Source organism: Myotis nattereri, assembly GCF_964212035.1.
Source record: "Myotis nattereri genome assembly, chromosome: 6".
Taxonomy (NCBI): domain Eukaryota; kingdom Metazoa; phylum Chordata; class Mammalia; order Chiroptera; family Vespertilionidae; genus Myotis; species Myotis nattereri.
The window spans coordinates 83357859-83377699 of record NC_138081.1 but is presented as its reverse complement, the minus strand read 5'-3'; the positions used below and the strand labels follow the sequence as shown (position 1 = coordinate 83377699).

General features: G+C 36.8%; 1 protein-coding gene across 4 annotated transcripts in view; it reads left to right on the top strand.

Annotated features, from left to right (window-relative positions):
* Nucleotides 1–19841, top strand: part of TRMT11 (tRNA methyltransferase 11 homolog) — a 41966-nt gene that overhangs the window by 5890 nt on the left and 16235 nt on the right. For 3 of the 4 annotated variants that reach the window (XM_081094218.1, XM_081094219.1, XM_081094221.1), the window contains exons 2-11: nt 1494–1559; nt 2666–2739; nt 4621–4702; nt 4790–4882; nt 5573–5707; nt 6471–6627; nt 12292–12372; nt 14628–14792; nt 16134–16206; nt 16329–16460. In XM_081094218.1, the coding sequence (XP_080950344.1) occupies nt 1494–1559; nt 2666–2739; nt 4621–4702; nt 4790–4882; nt 5573–5707; nt 6471–6627; nt 12292–12372; nt 14628–14792; nt 16134–16206; nt 16329–16460 (1058 nt within the window). The remainder of the gene's footprint in view (nt 1–1493; nt 1560–2665; nt 2740–4620; nt 4703–4789; nt 4883–5572; nt 5708–6470; nt 6628–12291; nt 12373–14627; nt 14793–16133; nt 16207–16328; nt 16461–19841) is intronic. The other variant, XM_081094220.1, reaches the window with a different exon arrangement.

Below are 19841 nucleotides of genomic sequence, written 5' to 3'. Positions count from 1 at the left end.
CCATCACTGGAGGTCAGCCACCATGGAAACTGTTCTTCTGAAACTGAAGTAGTCTTTTCCTCCCGTGCCCTCTAATATAGCTTATATATATATTTTGCTTTGCTTCTTGAAGAACACTCAGTGTTTACACCTCACATTTCAGTTACTAGGTTAAATATTAACTTACCATAATTTGTGCTTAATAAATTCACAGTGATGCTCCCTAGTTAATCATTTATTTCTTTTTCTTAATTCAACATATATATAGTCATCTAATTAACTGATCAGGACAGCAAAGTTAATTTGCAATGGGACTCTTGTCACTTTTGCCTGTTATTTGGTAAAATTGTTGGTCTTTTAATCACAAATTAATACATCACTAGTTATTTTAGTTTCTAGAGAAAGAATGGTTCCAAATATGGCTTGTAAACAAATACATTAACAATACTATGCTAGTAATAAAAAAATTAAAATACATTAAAAGCACCTTTTTTTTTAATCGATTGACACAATGATGGTACAACAGCCAGTTGAGAAGTAGTGAAGCAAAATCAATACTCTTACCTTATAATTTAGGACAACCCTTTAAGAAAGTATTTTGGCATATAAACTGTAAGAAGCCATAAAAATGTCATCTCTCTGGATATAGTAACCCTACTTATTGTGACTCATAAAGAAACCCGAAATATGGAAAAGCCATATACTCATAAAATGTATATGTTAGCCTTATTTTAAACTGATAGAATTGAAAACCACCTAAATATTCAGCCTAAAGTATATTGTTTCCTATTGAAAAGTTTGCAAGACTGATGCCAAGGAGGAAAATCTTTATGCTATTACAATTCAAAGGAAGAAAAGAGAATCTTAAACATGTTTGCAAACATGTTATTTCTTTTCTGAACATTCTCAAATCATCTATGTAATTTATTTTTGTTGCTCTAGTATCAGTTTTACTAATCTGTAGTTCTTGTAATCTGTGCTTTTTTTTCTTTTCAAAATTAGGACAATTTCTGATCAAATCTTTTAGCAATTTTATTGTATAAAATTTCTCAGAAATGACTGACTATTTGTGACTCTAAATTTTTTTTTAGAACCTGGAGATGTAATTTGTGAGGTATTGACTTTTAAAAGCTTTAGGTAGGTCTTCAACCCACTCTTTTCATTTTTATTTTTTTAAATCCTCACCTGAGATTATTTTTTCCATTAATTTCTAGAGAGAGTGGAAGGGAGGGAGGGAGGGGGAGAGAGAGAGAAACATCCACATGAGAGAGACACGTTGATTGGTTGCCTCCCACATTCACCACTCCGGGGGCTGGGGAACCTGCAACCGAGATACCTACCCTTGCCTGGGAATCAAACTTGTGATCCTTCCATTTGAGGGCCGATACTAACCACTGAGCAAAACCAGCCAGGGCCCACTCTTTTCATTTTTAATTGTATTGTACTTATGTCTTTTAATACACTTTGCATTCTCTGTATTAAAATGTGTTCTCTCTATAATATTTTCAATATAGGAAATAAAGTCTTTGCTTTCACTTTTTGGAGGTCAGTTCACTAATAATCAGGAAACTTATGGAAAGGTAAGTTGAATTTATATTTTTCAGTCAATCATACATAATATAAATAGAACCTTGGATTTAAAGAGAAGAACTGCAAATGTTAAAGTTATAAAATTAAAAAAAATTCAAGATTATACTTTGGGATTTTATATGCATTAATTATTTCGGTCAAACTACATAAGAGAGCAACTACAAAATTAATCTGAAGTTTAAATAACCTTAAATTTGCTAGTATTGTCATTTATAGAGTCACTTATAAAAATGTTCTTGTTACCGGTGGCAGTAGGATATCCCTTTCTCCTCTGAGTGCTGGTGGTGGATCCTTATGATATCTCGGGAAAAGGAATTTTCTGAGACTTGCACAAGAGGATGAATGAATGTTACTTGTGTGGAATTACATCTCTGTGTTTCCTAAGTCCCATTTCCCTTAGTGTAGCTGGGGATTCAGTAGAGCTAAAGCAGTTCAATGTCTAGAGTTTCTGTTCCATATTGCAGTCGGGTCCAGTTTAGCATCAGGCTGGTTGCAGTCCATTAGTCCATTGTGTGTGGGGTCCACATGGGCCATGTGCGCAAATACAAGAAGCAGGATTTGAGCCAGGAGTCAACCAAGAGAAACCAGGAAAAAACCAAGAGAGCAAACTCCTTTGTTTAGGGGATTAAATATCTCAAAAATCTTCCTGTGTTTACAGTGGCCACGCCTACTCTGGCCACTGACAGGCAAGTACCTTCCTAATGCCACCCCAAGCACCTATTCTCCCACCTGTCCAGTTCCTTCCCCAGCAATCTGTGGGGAGTGGACTGGTAGCTCTCTGAGGAGTTTTGAACTGCAGCTTCCTGGCAGAGCTGCCCAATGACTTGCCTATAATATTTGGCCTGCCCTTTTGTTCCTTTCCTGTTATTAATAACTAGATTAATTATAACAGTATCATTCTGATATTATACAATAATATTTTATTAAAATGATTTACGTTTTTTACTATTACAACAATGTTAATTTTGGTTAGAGTCAGGTCACATATTGTCTAAAAGTAGCAAATAGGAATATCTCCTTATTGACTTCTTGAGTAAAAGCATATGAGGCCATAAAGCCCATTTGAAGTAAGTTGTATGTTGTTTTTTTCTTTCAGTCTCCTTTTTGGATACTTACTATTCCCTCTGAAGATATTGCCAGAAACTTAATGAAACGGACAGTGTGTGCCAAGTAAAGAAAACTTATAATGTTCTTCTGCATCAGTGTATACAACACTTCTCATAAATACTCTGCCCTACTTTTTGCTATATTGGCAGAAAGTAGAAGTGGTTGGTTGTTGGGGGGAGGTCAATTTAGCCTGCAGTTACCTGCATTTGCCACTGGATGGGGCTGGGGGGACAGAGGAGAGTTACCTGCTAAAACAGTGAAAGAATCTCAGTGTGAAATGCAGAAACACTTAGTTCAGAATAATTTTTTAAAACTTCTATATTAAGCAGAAGTATGGTATAAGATGTAAATGCTATGCTATTACATAGGGTAAATGCCACACTTAATTATAACCAAAAATCTAAACTATTTTTCTTGTAGATGGTTTTTAGTTGGATGAGCAGATTGGTGAATGTAAGATGACAAAAAGTGAGGACCGCCATGAAATAAGTTTTTCTGTTTTAGTTTTTAGAGGAGTTCTGATTATCGTAATTTGGTATGAATTACACTGTTTATCCTACTTGAGTGTTTCCTAGAATTTATCGTTGGCATTTTCTGTTTTTTCCTTTTGTTTCTTTTTTTATTAGAAAATTTTCTACTTTGGGGTTTGAAAGTTAAACTGTATTTTCAACATTCATCTTAAAATTGGACCAACTTATGTTTGAGTTGCTTTGTTTTCTGAACATTTTGGCAGATTACTGAATGCCTTCTTTCCTTAAAAATAACATTTAATAATGCAGTGCAAATATAAATTTATGTATACCTAGTTTCATTAACATGGTTGGCAATATTGAGTAGACTATAAACCAATATTTAGTTAAATTCATCACAGTACTACCTCTAATCTCTTAAACTATAAAGCTTGTTAATGGGCCTAATGTATTTAATAAAAATGACTAGACAATGGAAGCATAACTAAGAAACCCATCCTTAATTAGTTACTTCTTTAGATTAGCATATTAAAAGTTATGGCTCTCAAAGATGTTTGATTTCCAAAGATGTGGTTCATTAGGTTTAAAGTAGCTGCTTGAGGACCAAGAACTTGTACACTTCCTTCAAAGCTCATATCTTCTGATGCATATATTTCATAAATGGTACAATTAACAATTGTGTAATGATTATATAATAGTATATAATAATTTCCGTGGCTGTTTTTTATTTTCTGTATGTTTTGTATAGCTGAGGTCACTCCTTAAGTGATAGCTGTGTAAGTGCAGAATTACTGTAGAGGTCCTCTTTCTATAAATTCAATACAAAGGAAAGGAGGAATTCATTTTCAAAAGATAATCTCAATTCTAATGGCATTGTTAATTACAATTATAAAGTAGTTTAAATTTAGATACACATAACTGTGCTAATATGTAGATTGAGTTCTCTTTCAACTAATTCTAAGAACTATTTCACTGGTTGCAATGAAATCTTGCTTGTAGTTGTTTCAATGTTCCTAGAAATATATGGAAGCTTAAGAATATTTTTTAATGTAAGAATTTCTGTAATAGTTATAAAAGTAATTGTTAGTTACTAAATGTTACTAAGTAATAGCTAAATATTAATAGTAACATTTTTATCTGGTCATTTTTCTTTTTTGTTTTATGGAGAAGACACTGGGAAAAATTGGATTTCCTGCAGCTTTTCACCCATTTACTAAAATAACTTAAGTGATTTTACTACATCATTTGTGATTTATGATAAATTCATCTCCTTATGTGTAAAGTTCAATTCCTATGTGTGATTTGGACATAAGCTATATTTGTTTCTGGATACATACTCTCATTGATAGCTCAGGAAACATAGGCAATAATTGTTTTAGTGGAATGAGCATAAAGAACTAGTGGAATCATTGTGACACATTACTGTGTGAACTGATCTCTTACCTGCGGTTAGTGCTGATCATTTATTTCCTAGGTCCATATTTGAGTTGTGGGGTCATGGGAAATCTCCAGAAGAGCTGTATAGTTCTCTCAGAAACTACCCCATGGAGAAGATGGTGCGTAGTGAAGTGTGGCGTCATGTAGTCTGTCTGCAGATACTGTAGAATTCCTAAGCCTGAAGAACTGATCTGCTTTTATTTCAGGTTCCATTTCTACATTCAGATTCTACATATAAAATAAAGATTCACACATTCAATAAAACATTGACACAAGAAGAAAAAGTCAAACGAATAGATGTAAGTGAATTTAGCAAAACCAAAAAACCTGTGAAATTAATATAGTCTAACCCCGCCCTAACCGGTTTGGCTCCGTGGATAGAGCATCGGCCTGCGGACTGAGTGGTCTCAGGTTCAATTCCGGTCAAGGGCACATCCCTAGTGGGTGGTGTGCAGGAGGCAGCTGATTGATGTTTCTCTCTCATCGATGTTTCTGACTCTGTCCCTCTCCCTTCCTCTCTGTAACTAATTAATAAAATATATTATATATATATATAGATATATATATATATATAGTCTGACCCAGGGGTGGGCAAACTTTTTGACTCGAGGGCCACAATGGGTTCTTAAACTGGACTGGAGGGCCGGAACAAAAGCATGGATGGAGTGTTTGTGTGAACTAATATAAATTCAAAGTAAACATCATTACATAAAAGGGTACGGTCTTTTTTTTTGTTTTAGTTTTATTCATTTCAAACGGGCCGGATCCGGCCCGTGGGCTGTAGTTTGCCCATGGTTGGTCTAACCCCTGTTATATAATAATTCCAGTGTTTGTTAAGTGTTTATTTTGTAGCACATTGTGTGCTAAGTATGTTTCATGTTTTGTCTCATTAAATCCTAATACAAAACTTATAAGATAGGTATTATTATATAAGCACTATTTTTCCTTTTAAATTTTTATAGGACATTGGAATTACTTTTATTTTGTAGGCTCTTGAGTTTCTGCCATTTGAAGGAAAAGTAAATTTAAAGAAGCCACAGCATATATTCTCTGTTTTGGAGGATTATGGTTTGGACCCCAACTGCATTCCTGAGAATCCACATAATATTTATTTTGGTAGATGGGTAAGGAAATGTTCTTTTTACCTATTTAAGTTTATTTTCTTTCAAAGCTAAATTCTGGGCCTTTTTATTTAACTCTAGATATAGAACTTGATAGCAGCTGAAGAGCCAGAACTGTATGAATTAAAGTCAGTGAAAAATACGTGGTTATGTGGTTGGTTGGCTGGTTGGCTGGTTGGCTGGTTGGTTGGTTGTTCCCCGCCCCCACCCCCCCTTGGTTTGTTTGTTTTTCTAGAGATTTAGGGCCTAGGTAGGAGGTGTGTACCTGAAAACATTAACACAAGACTTGCCAGACAGTCTGAGCTGCTTTCTCAGTAAAGCCGAGCGAGGGCCGAGTGCTCTGGTAGCTGAGGGACCCCATTTGCAGAGCTCTCCAGTCTAGGTTTCCATTCTGAAAAGAAATGAAATTACTGGAGAGTAGTTTTGTCCGCTTCCTGGAGGCTCTAAGTGGGTGAGTGGAAGCTGTGGCTTTTGTTACAGAATATTATTTAGAAGAAAAAAAAGATGGATAAAGCTTACTCACCACAAGCCCCTGTAATAATTGCATTCAAATTCAATTCAGATTTGGTTTGAAAAGTCAAAGTAAGTGACAACACACTAAGAACTAAAGGTATTTGTCCACATTTTTTTTAAAGGAACAAGTTTAGAGCAGTAGTAAGTGGAAAGAAGTTTTCATCATCGAAATACTATGGTGGTTTTATTGTGAATGATTAGCTTAGATCTGTTCTGTACACTTATACTAATTTGAAAAACATCTATGATCTAGATTGCAGATGGACAGAGAGAGCTTATAGAGTCATACAGTGTCAAAAAGAGACACTACATTGGAAATACAAGCATGGATGCTGGTTTATCATTCATCATGGCCAACCATGGAAAAGTAAAGAAAAATGATATTGTCTTTGATCCATTTGTTGGAACAGGTATTTTGATTTAACTGTTAAAGCTAACGTAGAGACATTGCTTGTTTATATAAATCAGGGTCATAGTAATATATTTTTTCATAGTAATATTTTTGCTAAAAGCTTAAATGGACAGAATAATCTTTTAATTACTATTAGTTAGCGCCTAAGAGATAACCATATATTTGTGTAATAGCCCGTATTTAACACTTTTGCCACTGCAAAGATGAATTTGTGTGTTTTTTCCCAAGTAAACCACTAGGGGGAAGCATACCATACATTGCAATCTCATACATTGTGGAAATGTTATGAAGCTATCTAGTTTATTTAAATAGGAAAATTCTTGGGGGGAAGAAAGGCTTAAGTGACAAAAAGTGTGTTCATCTTTTAAAATTGACAACCATATACTTTCTTATCCCTTGTAAGTAACCACCTTTTTTTGTTTGCTAGTTGATTCTTCCTGTGTTGTTGTTTTCTATTTTTATTTTTGGTAGTGATTAGCAGATATATGTACATTTTATTTCTACATCTTTCTAACATAAAAGATAGCATACTATATATGTTGTTTTTAAATTTTCTTTTTTTAGTACTTAACAGTATTTCCTGGAAATCACTTTCTATTTGTTCATAGAGATTTTCTTCATTCTCTTTTCCCTTACCCATCCCCCACCCTCCCCTTTCCAACCATCAGTTTGTTCTCTGTATCTTTCATTCTTTCTTATAATTGTACCCCATGGGTGTATATATTGTAATTTTTAGTCAGACTGTTTCCTGTACTTGGGCGTGGGTAGTTGCCAATATTTTGCAGTTACAAATAAGATTTGCAATGAATAATTGTATACACTTATATCTTCATAATGTATAAATTCCTAGAAGCTGGATTGCTGGGTTGAAGAGCGTATGCATATGTAGTTTTGTTAAACATTACCAAATTCCTCTCAATTACATCATTTTACATTCTTGACAGCAATATAGGAGAGTCCCTGTTCCCCCACAGCCTCACCAGCAGAGTGCATTATGAAGCTTTTGAAATTTTGCCATTCCATTGGATGAAAATGTATCTTAATGTAGTGTTAATTTGTATTTCTCTTATTATGAGTGAAGTGTAATAAGTTTTTATATTTTAAGGGTCATTTTTAGAACTTTTTTTGAATTATCTTTCATGTCTTTTGCCCATTTTTCTGTAGACTTGTTGGTCTCCTCAGTTTTAAAAATACTTTTCATGTTAGGGATTTTAGCCTCCTCTTTCCCCATACATGTATATAAAATATTTTTTTCCTAGTTTTCCATTTATCCTTTGATTTAGCATATCATAGCTTTTTACCATGCAAAATTTTTCCCTACATCCAATTTATAGAGGAATTAAACTATGCATTTGGCTGGTACTTTGGTAGTCTTAATTTTTTCCCTTTAGATCTATGGTCCAGTTTGAGTTTCTTTTCTTATACGATGTGAAGAATGGATCTAATTTATCTTTTTCCAAATGCTAAGTCCTTTACTAATCCCTAAACTTGTTCTTAGACATTAAGACATTTTTTTCTGTGAAGTGAGAATAATTCTTTGAGATACATACGCATATATAAAGCTTAATATGCACACACATATAGACCAGACCTTAAAGTTTAAAAATAGAGTTACCAGTAGAGGTAAAACTTTCTTCCCTTCATGCCGATTAGGCTGGGTATATTATGAAATGCTTACTTCCACAGCAAATGAGGTTTTTTTCATTACTTTTATTTTGGTAAGGAGTGGGGAGACCTGCCCCTAAATTACTTTATGGCAGCTCCTGAAAGTGGGTAGCATAGCCTGGTCATTTTACTGTTTATGTATATATGGTACAGTGAATGGAAAATTGCAAGAAGCCCTTTATAAAAGATGTTGCTAAAGTATCCTATTTAATAAAAACCTAATATGGAAATCTACTGAATGGCAGAATGATTAGTTGTGGGGGACGGGGCTGGTGAGCAGGCAGCACCAGGCCAGCCAAGGCAGGTGCCAGTGGGCAGAGGGAGTGGACGGCAATTGGGGGGCGGTGGCGACCAGTGGTGGTGGGGCTATGGGGAGCAGGGCTGGCCGCTCGCTGGCCGGTGCCATTCCCGATGGGCCCACTGGTCCCCTCCCGCAGAGGGAGGCCAGACTGCAGCTTAGGCCCACTCGCCACAGGGAGCGGGCCTAAGCTGTCAGTTGGACATCCCCTGAGGGCTCCTGGACTGCGAGAGGGCGCAGGCCGGGATGAGTGACCACCCCCAAGTGCATGAATTTTCGTGCACTGGGCCTCTAGTATTTTATAATTTGTGTTTGTAGATTAAGTGTAGAATTAGGACTTTAGCTAGTTTTTGTTGCTTTTGTTTTGAAACTGGTAATAGCCAATAGTTGTGAATAGACACAGTTCTTAAGCACAGCCTGTTCTCTTTCTAGGCCCTTTTGTCTCATTGATGGGTAGTACCTTCTGAAGGACTGGAGAAATAAGAAGCTCTGTGCCCTCCTCCATGGCCATATGATTTTCTCAGGGTTATAGACTAGGGTAGAAAGCTTCTGGGAGACTGAAAGGAGAGACACAATCTTTTTATGCCCAAATACCTTTCCTTTTTCTGTGAGGCAGTCTGCTACATTATCTAAAAGCACATTATGAGCTGTAGAAACACACTTTTCTTTCCATCTTAGCAAATATATTGATTCTCATTTTAGTAAGATTTTTTTAAAAGGTGTGTATCTCTTTTCCTCATGGGGAAGATACATGTCATTGGGTCAATTCTCAATAGTTAGGAAGCACTGCTGTTCTAATATGAGCATGACTAAAGGAGTGATCAGCATGAGTGTGTTGAATACATACAGTGGCACAGGCCTGCCTCTTGTATGGTATAAGACTTGTGAATGGTATACAGCTCATACTAAGTGTGCAGCTTTACTTAATTTAACTTACTTTGTTTAATAACAAATTTTACTTTTGTTTTTCTAATTGGTAAGCTAATGCATATTTACTTCAGTTGCTGTTGACCCCGAAGGGGACAGTATGGCATAGACTACCATGAGAGCAAATAGAGTTAGTTTTAAATCCTCACTCTGTCAGTTACTGTGTGACCTTGGGCAACATTCTTAACGTGTCTGGGCCTCACTTCCATCATTTGTGATATGGTAATAAGTAATGCATTGTGAGGATTAAGTGAGGTAATATATGTCTATGAAATCCTTAGGAAGCTGCATGATGCATGGTAGACATTCAGTGAACTGTATTGATTATCATTATTATTTTAAATTATTATTTTATTAAGAACTTAAGTGCCTTTTCAGTGAAAGATGTTAGATATAGCCAGTATGGAATGGTGATGATGAACAGTTGGGCCATGAACTTATTTTATAGTCTCTTCTTTGGCTGATTTTTCAAAATATTCATAATTTGCAACCGTTGGCAAATTATATCAGTAAGCAAGGAAATTGAGGATTAAAATGTAAACTTTCATTCTCTGAAAGTGATGAAAATAATTGGTCCAGGTGTCTGCCAGCGTAGGTAGCTGTGGTGTGATTTGGTGATGGAGTCTGCAGCTGTAGCCCTGATCCTTCTCACCTTCCCTCACAAGTGAACCGGCTCCTTTGGCAGCTGAGAATCCTCCCAGGAACTGCTGTTCCTTTGGCTCTGCCTTCAGGGTGGCCCGGAGGTGTAAGGGGAGGAGTGTGGCTCCTTTTGAAATGTTATCATTGCGAAATGATGGACACAGGTGCTGGGAAACTGACTGTCCTGGTTCTGGGGGCACTAGAGGGAAAGGTGAGGGGAGAGGAATCGGTCCCTGTGGGTCTGGGGAGCAATCTCTGCTTCCCATTGTGTCCACAGTTCTCTTAGTTTCCTTTTCCTGAGTTTTATAGTTTATCTATGAAAATTTCTCTATTCTAGCGATATCCTCTTGCTTAGGCTGCTAGTTTAATTTATTTGAGGTTTTTTAAAGGATAAAATAGATGTTAATAGTATCTCCATTTTTCTCCTTTTTCCTTTTCTTTCAGCAAAACCAAAGCCAGTCTCTCATTTTTCACACTTTGTGAGGCTTTCCACATAAATCTCTAAAGATGAAAATCAGGCATTAATTTCTTTGTCATAAGTAAATTTTATTTATTGGGTCTTTTTGCTTATATATTACCCTAACCTTAAAGTGGTTGCTATTTAAGTAATGAGAAATCAAAACACTGAGTCTGTAGTATTTTTACACTTGAAAGCATGTAATATCAGGTGAGTCCATTACCTGCCCCCTCAGCACTTTATCCCTGCATTTTATCACCCCTTCGTCCACCAGAAAGCTTTCAGAAAACTCCAGCTGAGGTACAGCTAAATGCAAAAAGTGCTTCAATTTAATGGAAAGACACAACTAGATGATTGACAGTGGTTATTCAGTGACTAGATCAGAGAAGCTACTTTATAATGATTTTATTTAAAACATTAAAAGCTTAAAGGGCATAGAGTTAACTAACAGATTATTCATCTCCTTGCAGCAGTGTACTCTAAATTGGGTCTGCTCAAAACTCACTAACCAAATGGATAAGGTTCTGTTTAAGGAAGCACAGGAAAGCTTTTCTGTTCCCTTGACAACTAGCTCTTCTAGGTGAGTATCTGCCTTAATTGGCAGACTTGTAGTAATTCCTCATGATTTGGGTGAAGTGATTTTGTGAGTATTCCACCTCATCACATACAGTAACTTTCCCAAACTGGGACTGTTCCATTTGTAGAGAAAGGGTTATGAGGACCTACTTACCTGACCTCTCACACGATGCTTTTGTAGTTGGTATGAGGGGACCTAGGCTTTGGCTTTTGCTGTGCTTTTAGTCCTGCATTTCTCTTCTTCAGGGACGCCAATAGGAAGTAGCCAGTTACAATATTTTTCATGGGAAAAGTATTTGTAAGTACATGCTACCAGACTGTGTTTTAAATGGCTGTGGGGGAACACTATTCATTTGTAGATCTTGACCCTCTGGAGGCACTACCCATCTTAATTTTAGAGATTACATTTCAAAGTATATTAAGGAAGTAGCCCTAGTTATTGTCCCTTGGCCAAGTCTGTGCACAGTCTAGAATGTACTTCTGTTTTCAGTTTGACTGACCTCTCTATAGAATAGTAAACAGAAAAATGGTATTAATTGTGTGTTTCATAGTAGTTATTTGGAACTTAATATTTATATTTATAAAATGAGATCATTGCTTTACTAGTTATAGAAATAACTATTTCTCATCCTAATATTTTAATTATTGCAAGGATTAATGTCTTACATATTAATTATGTCCTCTTGAGTTATTTGAAACTCTGACTTCAGTGCAATTGAGCCCAGTGGTCAGAATTTATTTATTGCCAGCTCTTTGTGTAGCAGTCATCTGCTCATTTGTAAAAAAGGAGCAAGATGCTTTGCATGGATCTCTCAGAATGAGATGAAAATAATGTCTAAATATACATTATTTTGAACCCCCCCAAGAGATAATTTTCTATAAGTATTGCTGTTTAGAGTATTGCTGCCAAGTCATACATTAATTACCTGCTTTGTGACCGCTGTAGTGAGCATAGCTTAGGGTTTGTTTCTTTTAGTTTGGAGGCCAGGACCATTGTCCTTCTAGGATACTCTGCCTGCAGCTAGTTTGTAAGAATCTAAGTGGAAGAAATAAGAGCCTGGGACTTTCTGGTTAACGGATGATAACTGGTTTTTTTCCAGGTGGCCTTCTGATAGCATCTGCTCATTTTGGAGCGTATGTGTACGGGACAGACATAGACTACAACACAGTTCATGGCTTGGGTGAGTATGTTCTAGACAATGTCGCAGTCTTTGCTCTTGTACCAAATGTGCCTTTAAAATAAATATTTTTATATGGTATTATACACCCACTTTTACTCTTAAAAATGAAGAGTTGTGGTATAATATAGTTTTACTTATTACAACAATAAGACTTCCTTGGGTATCTGCTTTTTATGAAGTGATCCTGGGGGAACACAGTGATGAATAAGAAAAAGCCCTCCCTCACAGGTATTGTGGTCTTAGTAAGAGAGGTTTTTTAAAAGGAGGCGAACTGTAAGGTCGTGAACTTTAGGGTTGGGAGAGGAGAACTAGGAGAGAGCCATTTTGTAATCAGCATGACTGTGTTAATAAAACATACAGTTTCTATCTGAAGATTGCTTGCTTTTGAGGGGATTTTGGAAAGTAGTTTAAAATCTGGCAGCTTTGCTGATGATGTGTTATTCAGTGAAATTGAATCAAACTAAAAAAGTAATTCCTTATAGCTGAATGGTATTAGAAATGTCAGGTTTCATTGATGATTTTAAACTTGTTTGTATATACTAGTTAAATTATTGCAGCTAGAATCAGCCCTTAAAATACTCTTTTCCTTTTTCCTGTTCAGTGTAAATTATTATATAGGTGAAAATTTATTATGTGTTCTTTTCTTTTGCTAAAGCAATTTGACATATTCTACTTGATGACCTGTCTTTTTTCCTGTCTTGACTATAAGGAATTTAGGAATATTTATCATAAGGAAAATGAGTTGTATTTAATCAAGTTCACCTATTTAAGCTAACCAGAAAAAAATATTCTTTGTCTGCAATATGTTAGAGTAGACAAAGTATTAGTACAGCTTGCTTTTAGTGGAAGTGGTATGTTTGCTTTAAGGAAATTGTCATATGTAATTTATTTGAATTTTTATTTATGAAAGTTGTGTTTAAAACTTGTTACAACCTTTCAGTGTACTTGGGTAGAATTCTGATGGACGTAGCATTTCCTCAGAGCTCATCCAAGATGCTGTTAGATATGTCCATTCTGATCTCTCAAGTTTCTCCTATTTTTAAAAATAGAAAACCTTTTCTGTCAATCCTGTAGACACCTTCTAGCTGCCATTTTGTTTTCCTCTTATTTTGCCAAAGTACTTCTTGAAAAACTAGTATTTTCTTGCTATCTCCCCTTCTTCATCTCTCATTCTCTGGTGCCCATTATTTGTCAGCTTTCATGCCTTCTGAAAGCTCTAAGGCCACAGATTTACAGCATTTGGCAGTGCTGACGTTTATAAAGCCTCCTTTGGTCCCCGAGACAGTACTCTCAGCAGGTCGTACTTTATGTCCTTGGCTTCCATTGCAGCCTCTGTAAGGCCCGCAGTTTTCTTTGTTCTGTGTTAACACATTGCTTTTCTCCGGCATCTCTCTGCCCCCTTCTCCTGTCAACACTACATTGTGCAGTCATGTCATTCTTCTCCTCTTGACATTTAAGTTTTGTTTTTATTGTGAAGTAGATCATTATACAGAAGAGTGTATAAAAACAGAATAAATATAAAACAAACACGTATGTAACTGCCACCTAGGTTAATAATGTCATTCATTCTTATGGATTTAAGTTAAGTTTCTATACTGGTGACTCCTATGTGTGTATACTCTGACCTCTGACTACCTGCTGAATAGCTCTTCCTGAATGTTGTGTAGGTAGCTCACAAGCAAGATTGATGTATCTCAAGTGAATCACATCTTTTTTCCTAAGCTTGTTTTTCTTCTTGGTTTCTGTCATCTTAATTGATGGTATCCCATCATCCACTTTTGTCTCCTAAACTAGTACTTTTGAACAACTTCAATCCTGCTGTAACTTTTCATCTGTAAATGTCTCCATCCCCACCATACCCCCCCCCCCCAATTTCTGATCACATGCATTTCCAAAATTAGCTTTCTTAGTTTTTGTTTCATTGATCTGATTCATCACTACATCAGACTGGGGCTAGAGGAAAGGGACTGTATTTTATTCAACTCTGAATCTTACTACTGTATGCTTTGAACTCATTAAGTATTGAATTAGTGTTTTAAGGCAGTTTTACTTGAAAAGTGACAGAACAATACCAGGCATCAGTACATTACTGTTCAAAATATATTTTTATAATAAGTTGAAATAAATGTTTATTTGTATAATAAAAGGGAGATTTTTTAAGTGAAAGCAAGTTTTATTTGAATAAATGTAGGCTTAGATGAGTTAAATATTACTTTGATTTAGTACTTCCTGTCTTTCTTTTTCTCTCATTTCAGGAAAGGCTAGTAGGAAAAACCAGAAATGGAGAGGACCAGATGAAAACATTAGGGCAAATCTCCGTCAGTATGGGTTAGAGAAGTATTACCTTGATGTCCTGGTTTCTGATGCATCCAAACCTTCCTGGAAGAAGGGCACATATTTTGATGCAATCATCACTGATCGTAAGTTTGCTTTTATACAAAAGTAGGAGTAGGATTCGTTTCCTGAAGTCATTTACATTTAAAATACAAACTTTACACACACACACACACACACATACACACACACACACACACACACGATGCCAACTTGTACTGGTAGTCCCCCCACCCCCATCTTCACATAGTGAGAAGGAAAAAATTTGTGAATATAGGTAAGGAACCCATTTAACTAATAGTAAATAGTTTACTGTTTAGTTTTCATAAACTATGTATATTAACTCGTCATCCCTTTATTTCTTCAGCTCATTTTTTGAGGCATATATTTGTTTTGTGTTTATTTTATATTTGGCTACAGTTGGTCACTAGTATACCCACTGGATCCAAAATGTCATTTGCAATTATGGTATCAGATTTCGAAGAAGAGGGTTTCATGTATCACACGTTTTTTCCATGTGTGAGTTTTTGTGTTTTTTTGTAGTGCCTGTTTGCACTGACATCTCCTTTGTAGAGTTACAGGAAATTCTGTGGACACTGGGCTTGCGAACGCACTGAGCTTCAGGAATACACAGGAGAACTGTTCTGTGCCTCATGAGTTCTTGGGCTTTTCCGGCACCCTATATAAGAACAGATCTGCCTTTTCTAAAATATTTGGCAGTAAATCTGTAAATAGTGGCAAGTGTACTCAACCCTTCCATCTCAGCTCACTTTAGTTCTTAGGTAACTTAGATGGTATGAAATCTAACAAAAGAAAAATTACCAAGGCATTATAATGTCAGCATGAAGGTACTTTATGAAAACTGGGTAACTTTTTTAATAGTCTACTTTATTGTTGCTTTCATTATATATTTACATAAAATATAGTTTTTTCTCTGATGAATTGAGAATAAATTGTATATATTGTGGTCCTTTACCCCTATACTTCAGTGTGTCATTTCCTAAGAATAGGGATAGACTCTTAGCTAGCAAAAGTACAGCTACCAAATGCAATAGTTGAATCTACAGTTTGCCAACAATTTTGTCAAATGACCCAATATCATTTATAGCATATTTCCCCCTCTAGCATAGTATCCTAGTGTCAGGTATTGCATTAGTAACATGTCTTCTAAGCTTCCTTTAATTTGTAACACTTTCAACGCCTTTCTCTGTCTTATGAAACTGACATTTTTGAAGAACACATGGCCTGCCTGTCCTCCCAAATCTTTTAAATCAAATGTTCTTTGTGTTACACATTCTCAGCTGGAATATTGCAGAGGTGACGTGTATCCTTCTCGGTGTCACAGCTGGAGGCACATGAGTCCATCTGCCCCTCATTGGGGAGTAGGTGACTTTTGACTACCTGTGTTACCTGTGTTTTCTGTCTAGCTCCATATGGTATCAGAGAATCTACACGAAGAACAGGTTCACAGAAGGAAATCCAGAAGGGGATAGAAAAATGGTAAGTGAAAGCTAAATATGGTGTGTTTCTACTTTGAGAATTAGCATGTTGCTTCTTGCTAATTAACTCAGTTTTTAACAGCCTTAAAGATTTTTACTCATTTTGATTTTTTTTTTGTCTAGTCCAGAAAGCCATGTTCCTGTTTCCTTGAATTATCATCTGAGTGATATGTTTTTTGACCTGTTAAACTTCGCAGCTGAGACCCTCACATTAGGTGGAAGACTAGTCTATTGGTTACCAGTATACACACCAGAGTATGTAACATTAAATTATTTTATTTTTATATGATGTTTGTATATATAGCATATTTTTTTCACTAATTGTCTTTAGGATAAATATCTTTTTACTTAGTAAAATGGTAGTCTTTGTTTACCTACATATGTGTATAAAACTAACCCCTTTCTCTTATTGATGGGATTACTTTGACCTGTTTATTTGATGTCAGGGGTTAATAAACTATGGCCGGTGGGCCACATACGGTCCTTAGCCTGCTTCTGTAAGGTTTTTGAGCTAAGACTGGTTTTATATTTTTAAAGGATTAAAAAACCCGAAAAGAACAATATGTGACAGAAACATACATGGCCCACAAAGGCTAAACTATTTACTCTCTAGCCCTTTAGAGAAAAAGTTTGCCAATTCCTGTTGTACCCACACTGGACTCAGTGCCTGATATAGCTGCTGTTCAGTGACTGTTTTTTCAGGCCACAAAGAGGTAATTTCTAACAACTTCACTGAGTGATTCATGTACCTACTACTAGCTAGCTTTAATAGGTATTGGCTGTAATGATCGCATTAAATGCAAATGCATCTTTTTAAAAAACTAACACCAATATAAAAGCTATGCATATGCTTAAGGTCCTGATTATGGTCAACATTATTGATTTGGGTTTTATTATTCAGTAATTATTAATTGTAAATAGAGCTGTGTATATCAACAGTGAAAGACAAGGTGTCTTGAACAAGATGAGATCCTTAGATTGGAAAGATAGTAGCAAGATCAAAATTGGGCTATTCTTCAATTTGCCTTAGAAATCTTTAAAAAAAATTACGCAAGTAAGCTTGCTGCTGGAATTTAGCTTATCTAAGGCAAGAGCCATTTTTGCACAGACATAAATAAATGTTCTCTCTGAAAATATTAATAAAACCCCATCTATCAGTTCACATACCAGATACCTGGGATCAGGCAGAATGTTGGATTACGTGAACATAGTACTGGGAATAAAGAAACCAGTAAGCTAGCTTGCTTTTTACTTTAGAGAAGTCATTTCACTCCTTAGAATTAACTTTCCTTATTTCTAAAATGAAGAGGTTAAAAGAGATTAACACTGGCAACAAAAACATAAGCTGAATCGGCATGAATGTGTAGCCTTCTTATCAGCTAATAAATAAATACATGGCTAAAGTTAGGCCAGGCCTTTGCAACTTCCAATGCAATGTTTATAAAACAAACAACAGAAAACAGCACAACTTTCAACTGCCATTAAGAAAAGACAGACAACTTTAGCATTTCTAAAATGCTTTTTGTATAATTATGTATAGTGAATGTAAGAAAAAGAAAAATTACATGCTATAATCAAGTTCTGGTATTATTCCTTAAACCCAGGACATTTTGAAAAGTATAAGACATAGTAAAAACAAAGTACTACCTAAAAGCTTAGTTATTTGTGAAGAATGGTTAGAGCTGATGATTGAAAATGGGTTTTCTCACTGTCTGGTTTTAAAGTGCAGTCAACAAACTTCTGTTTTTCTTCCTTGAGTCTAGATTCTCCTCACTCTAGTATATCAGATTTTTTACCAGTATCTAGATGCTCTGTATCTTTTCTCCTTTGTGTATTCTGTCCCCATTGCTTAATATACTCTGCTTCCCTCAGCTGGTAAAATTCCAGTCCTCTTTCAAAGCCATACTTAATTGTCACTACTTCTGTGAACTTTTCCCAACCCTTCTCAGCAGAATTATCAATCCTTCATCTGAGCTCTCATTGTTTACTAGGGGCCCAGTGCACAAATTCATGCACCTTGAAAGGAACTGTGGGCTGCGAGGCGGTAGGCACAGGGTTGGTCTCAGCCCATCCTCTGTACCCCCCGCTCGGCCCCTCCCGCCGTGGCCCCCAGTCCCCTGTCTGCCGGTAGCCCCGCTCCCGCTGCTGCCACTCCTACGTGCTAACATCACCGGCCCTGCTTGCACCCGCTGACAGCATGGAGTGATTAGAGCCGGCACCAGCAGCGGGTGCAAGTGGCAGCTGCTGCCCCAGTCATCCCTCAGGAGCAGGGAGAGGTGGAGAAGTCCTCAAAGACGATCAGGACCGGCAGCCGCTGCTCACACTCAGTGATGGCGCCGAGTTATCGATACTGTTGCTGGGCACCGGCAGTGAGTGCAAGCAGTGGCTCCGGTGCCGGCTGCGGGTGTGACTGGGGCCGGCGCTGGCAGCAGGTGCGAACACCGGGCTAGACTGTGGTGTGCAGGAGCAAAGATTTTTTAGTAACCACCAGAGGCTTGTCCTGATCACAGCGACTGGCACCCTGCCTTGGTCTGGCACCCCCCGCTCACCTGCTCCACCATCTCGCCACTGCAGATGCCCACCATGTTCCACACATGCCCCCTGGTGGTCAGCACACGTCATAGCAACCAGTTGTTCGGTTGTTCCGCCCTTTGGTCTATTTGCATATTAGCCTTTTATTATATAGGATTCTTGCCACTCAGAGAGACTTGCAACGTAAAATTACTGTAGACCATTGGTATTTGTGGGTTTATTATTCAAATTCATAACTACTTGAAAATGATCCTGAAGAGTTGTGTAACATTCCTTTGGACAGGGCGTGAGTTCCACTCCTGTGTAACTGATGTTAGAGGAGTTGCTAAGTTATTTGACCAGGTTCCACATGTCCATATAGGGTTGTTTTCTGAAGTGATTGGAAACCGTTTCTTTGTGAACGATGTCCTTTAATAGAGATCCAATCGGTAGTGCTCATGATAAAGATGCTGACAAAGAGAAGAAACTTAATAAAGTGCCTCAAAGTAGGATTGGGGGATAAAATTTAATTGTAATAAAATTAATTTTGTGGCTCAGAGCAGTGAACAGAACATGTTTTTCATGTCTCATATAGGAAACAGAAAAAAGTGATTTCTTAAACTGTTTTCAGTAAGTGCTCCAATCAATAACAAATCTGTTTCTCAAATGGGAGGTGGAACTGTAGTAGTATTTCAAAATAGTCCAACGCATGAAAATTCACAAGAAAATAAGTGATTTTCAAAATTGATTCATGGAAACGCTAGGGCCTATATATATAGTCTTTCTTGGCTTTTATAAAAATGTTAAAATATAATTTGTATACCATGCAAGTCACCCTTTTAAAGTGCATGGTTTTTAGTATATACACAAAGTTATGCAACCATCACCATTGTCTAATTACAGAGCATTTTTAAAAAAATAGATTTTATTGATTTTTTTTACAGAGAGGAAGGGAAAGGAATAGAGAGTTAGAAACATCAATCAGCTGTCTCCTGCACACCTCCCACTGGGGATGTGCCCACAACCAAGGTACATGCCCTTGACCGGAATCAAACCCGGGACCCCTCAGTCCGCAGGCCGATGCTCTATCCACTGAGCCAAACCGATTAGGGCTACAGAGCATTT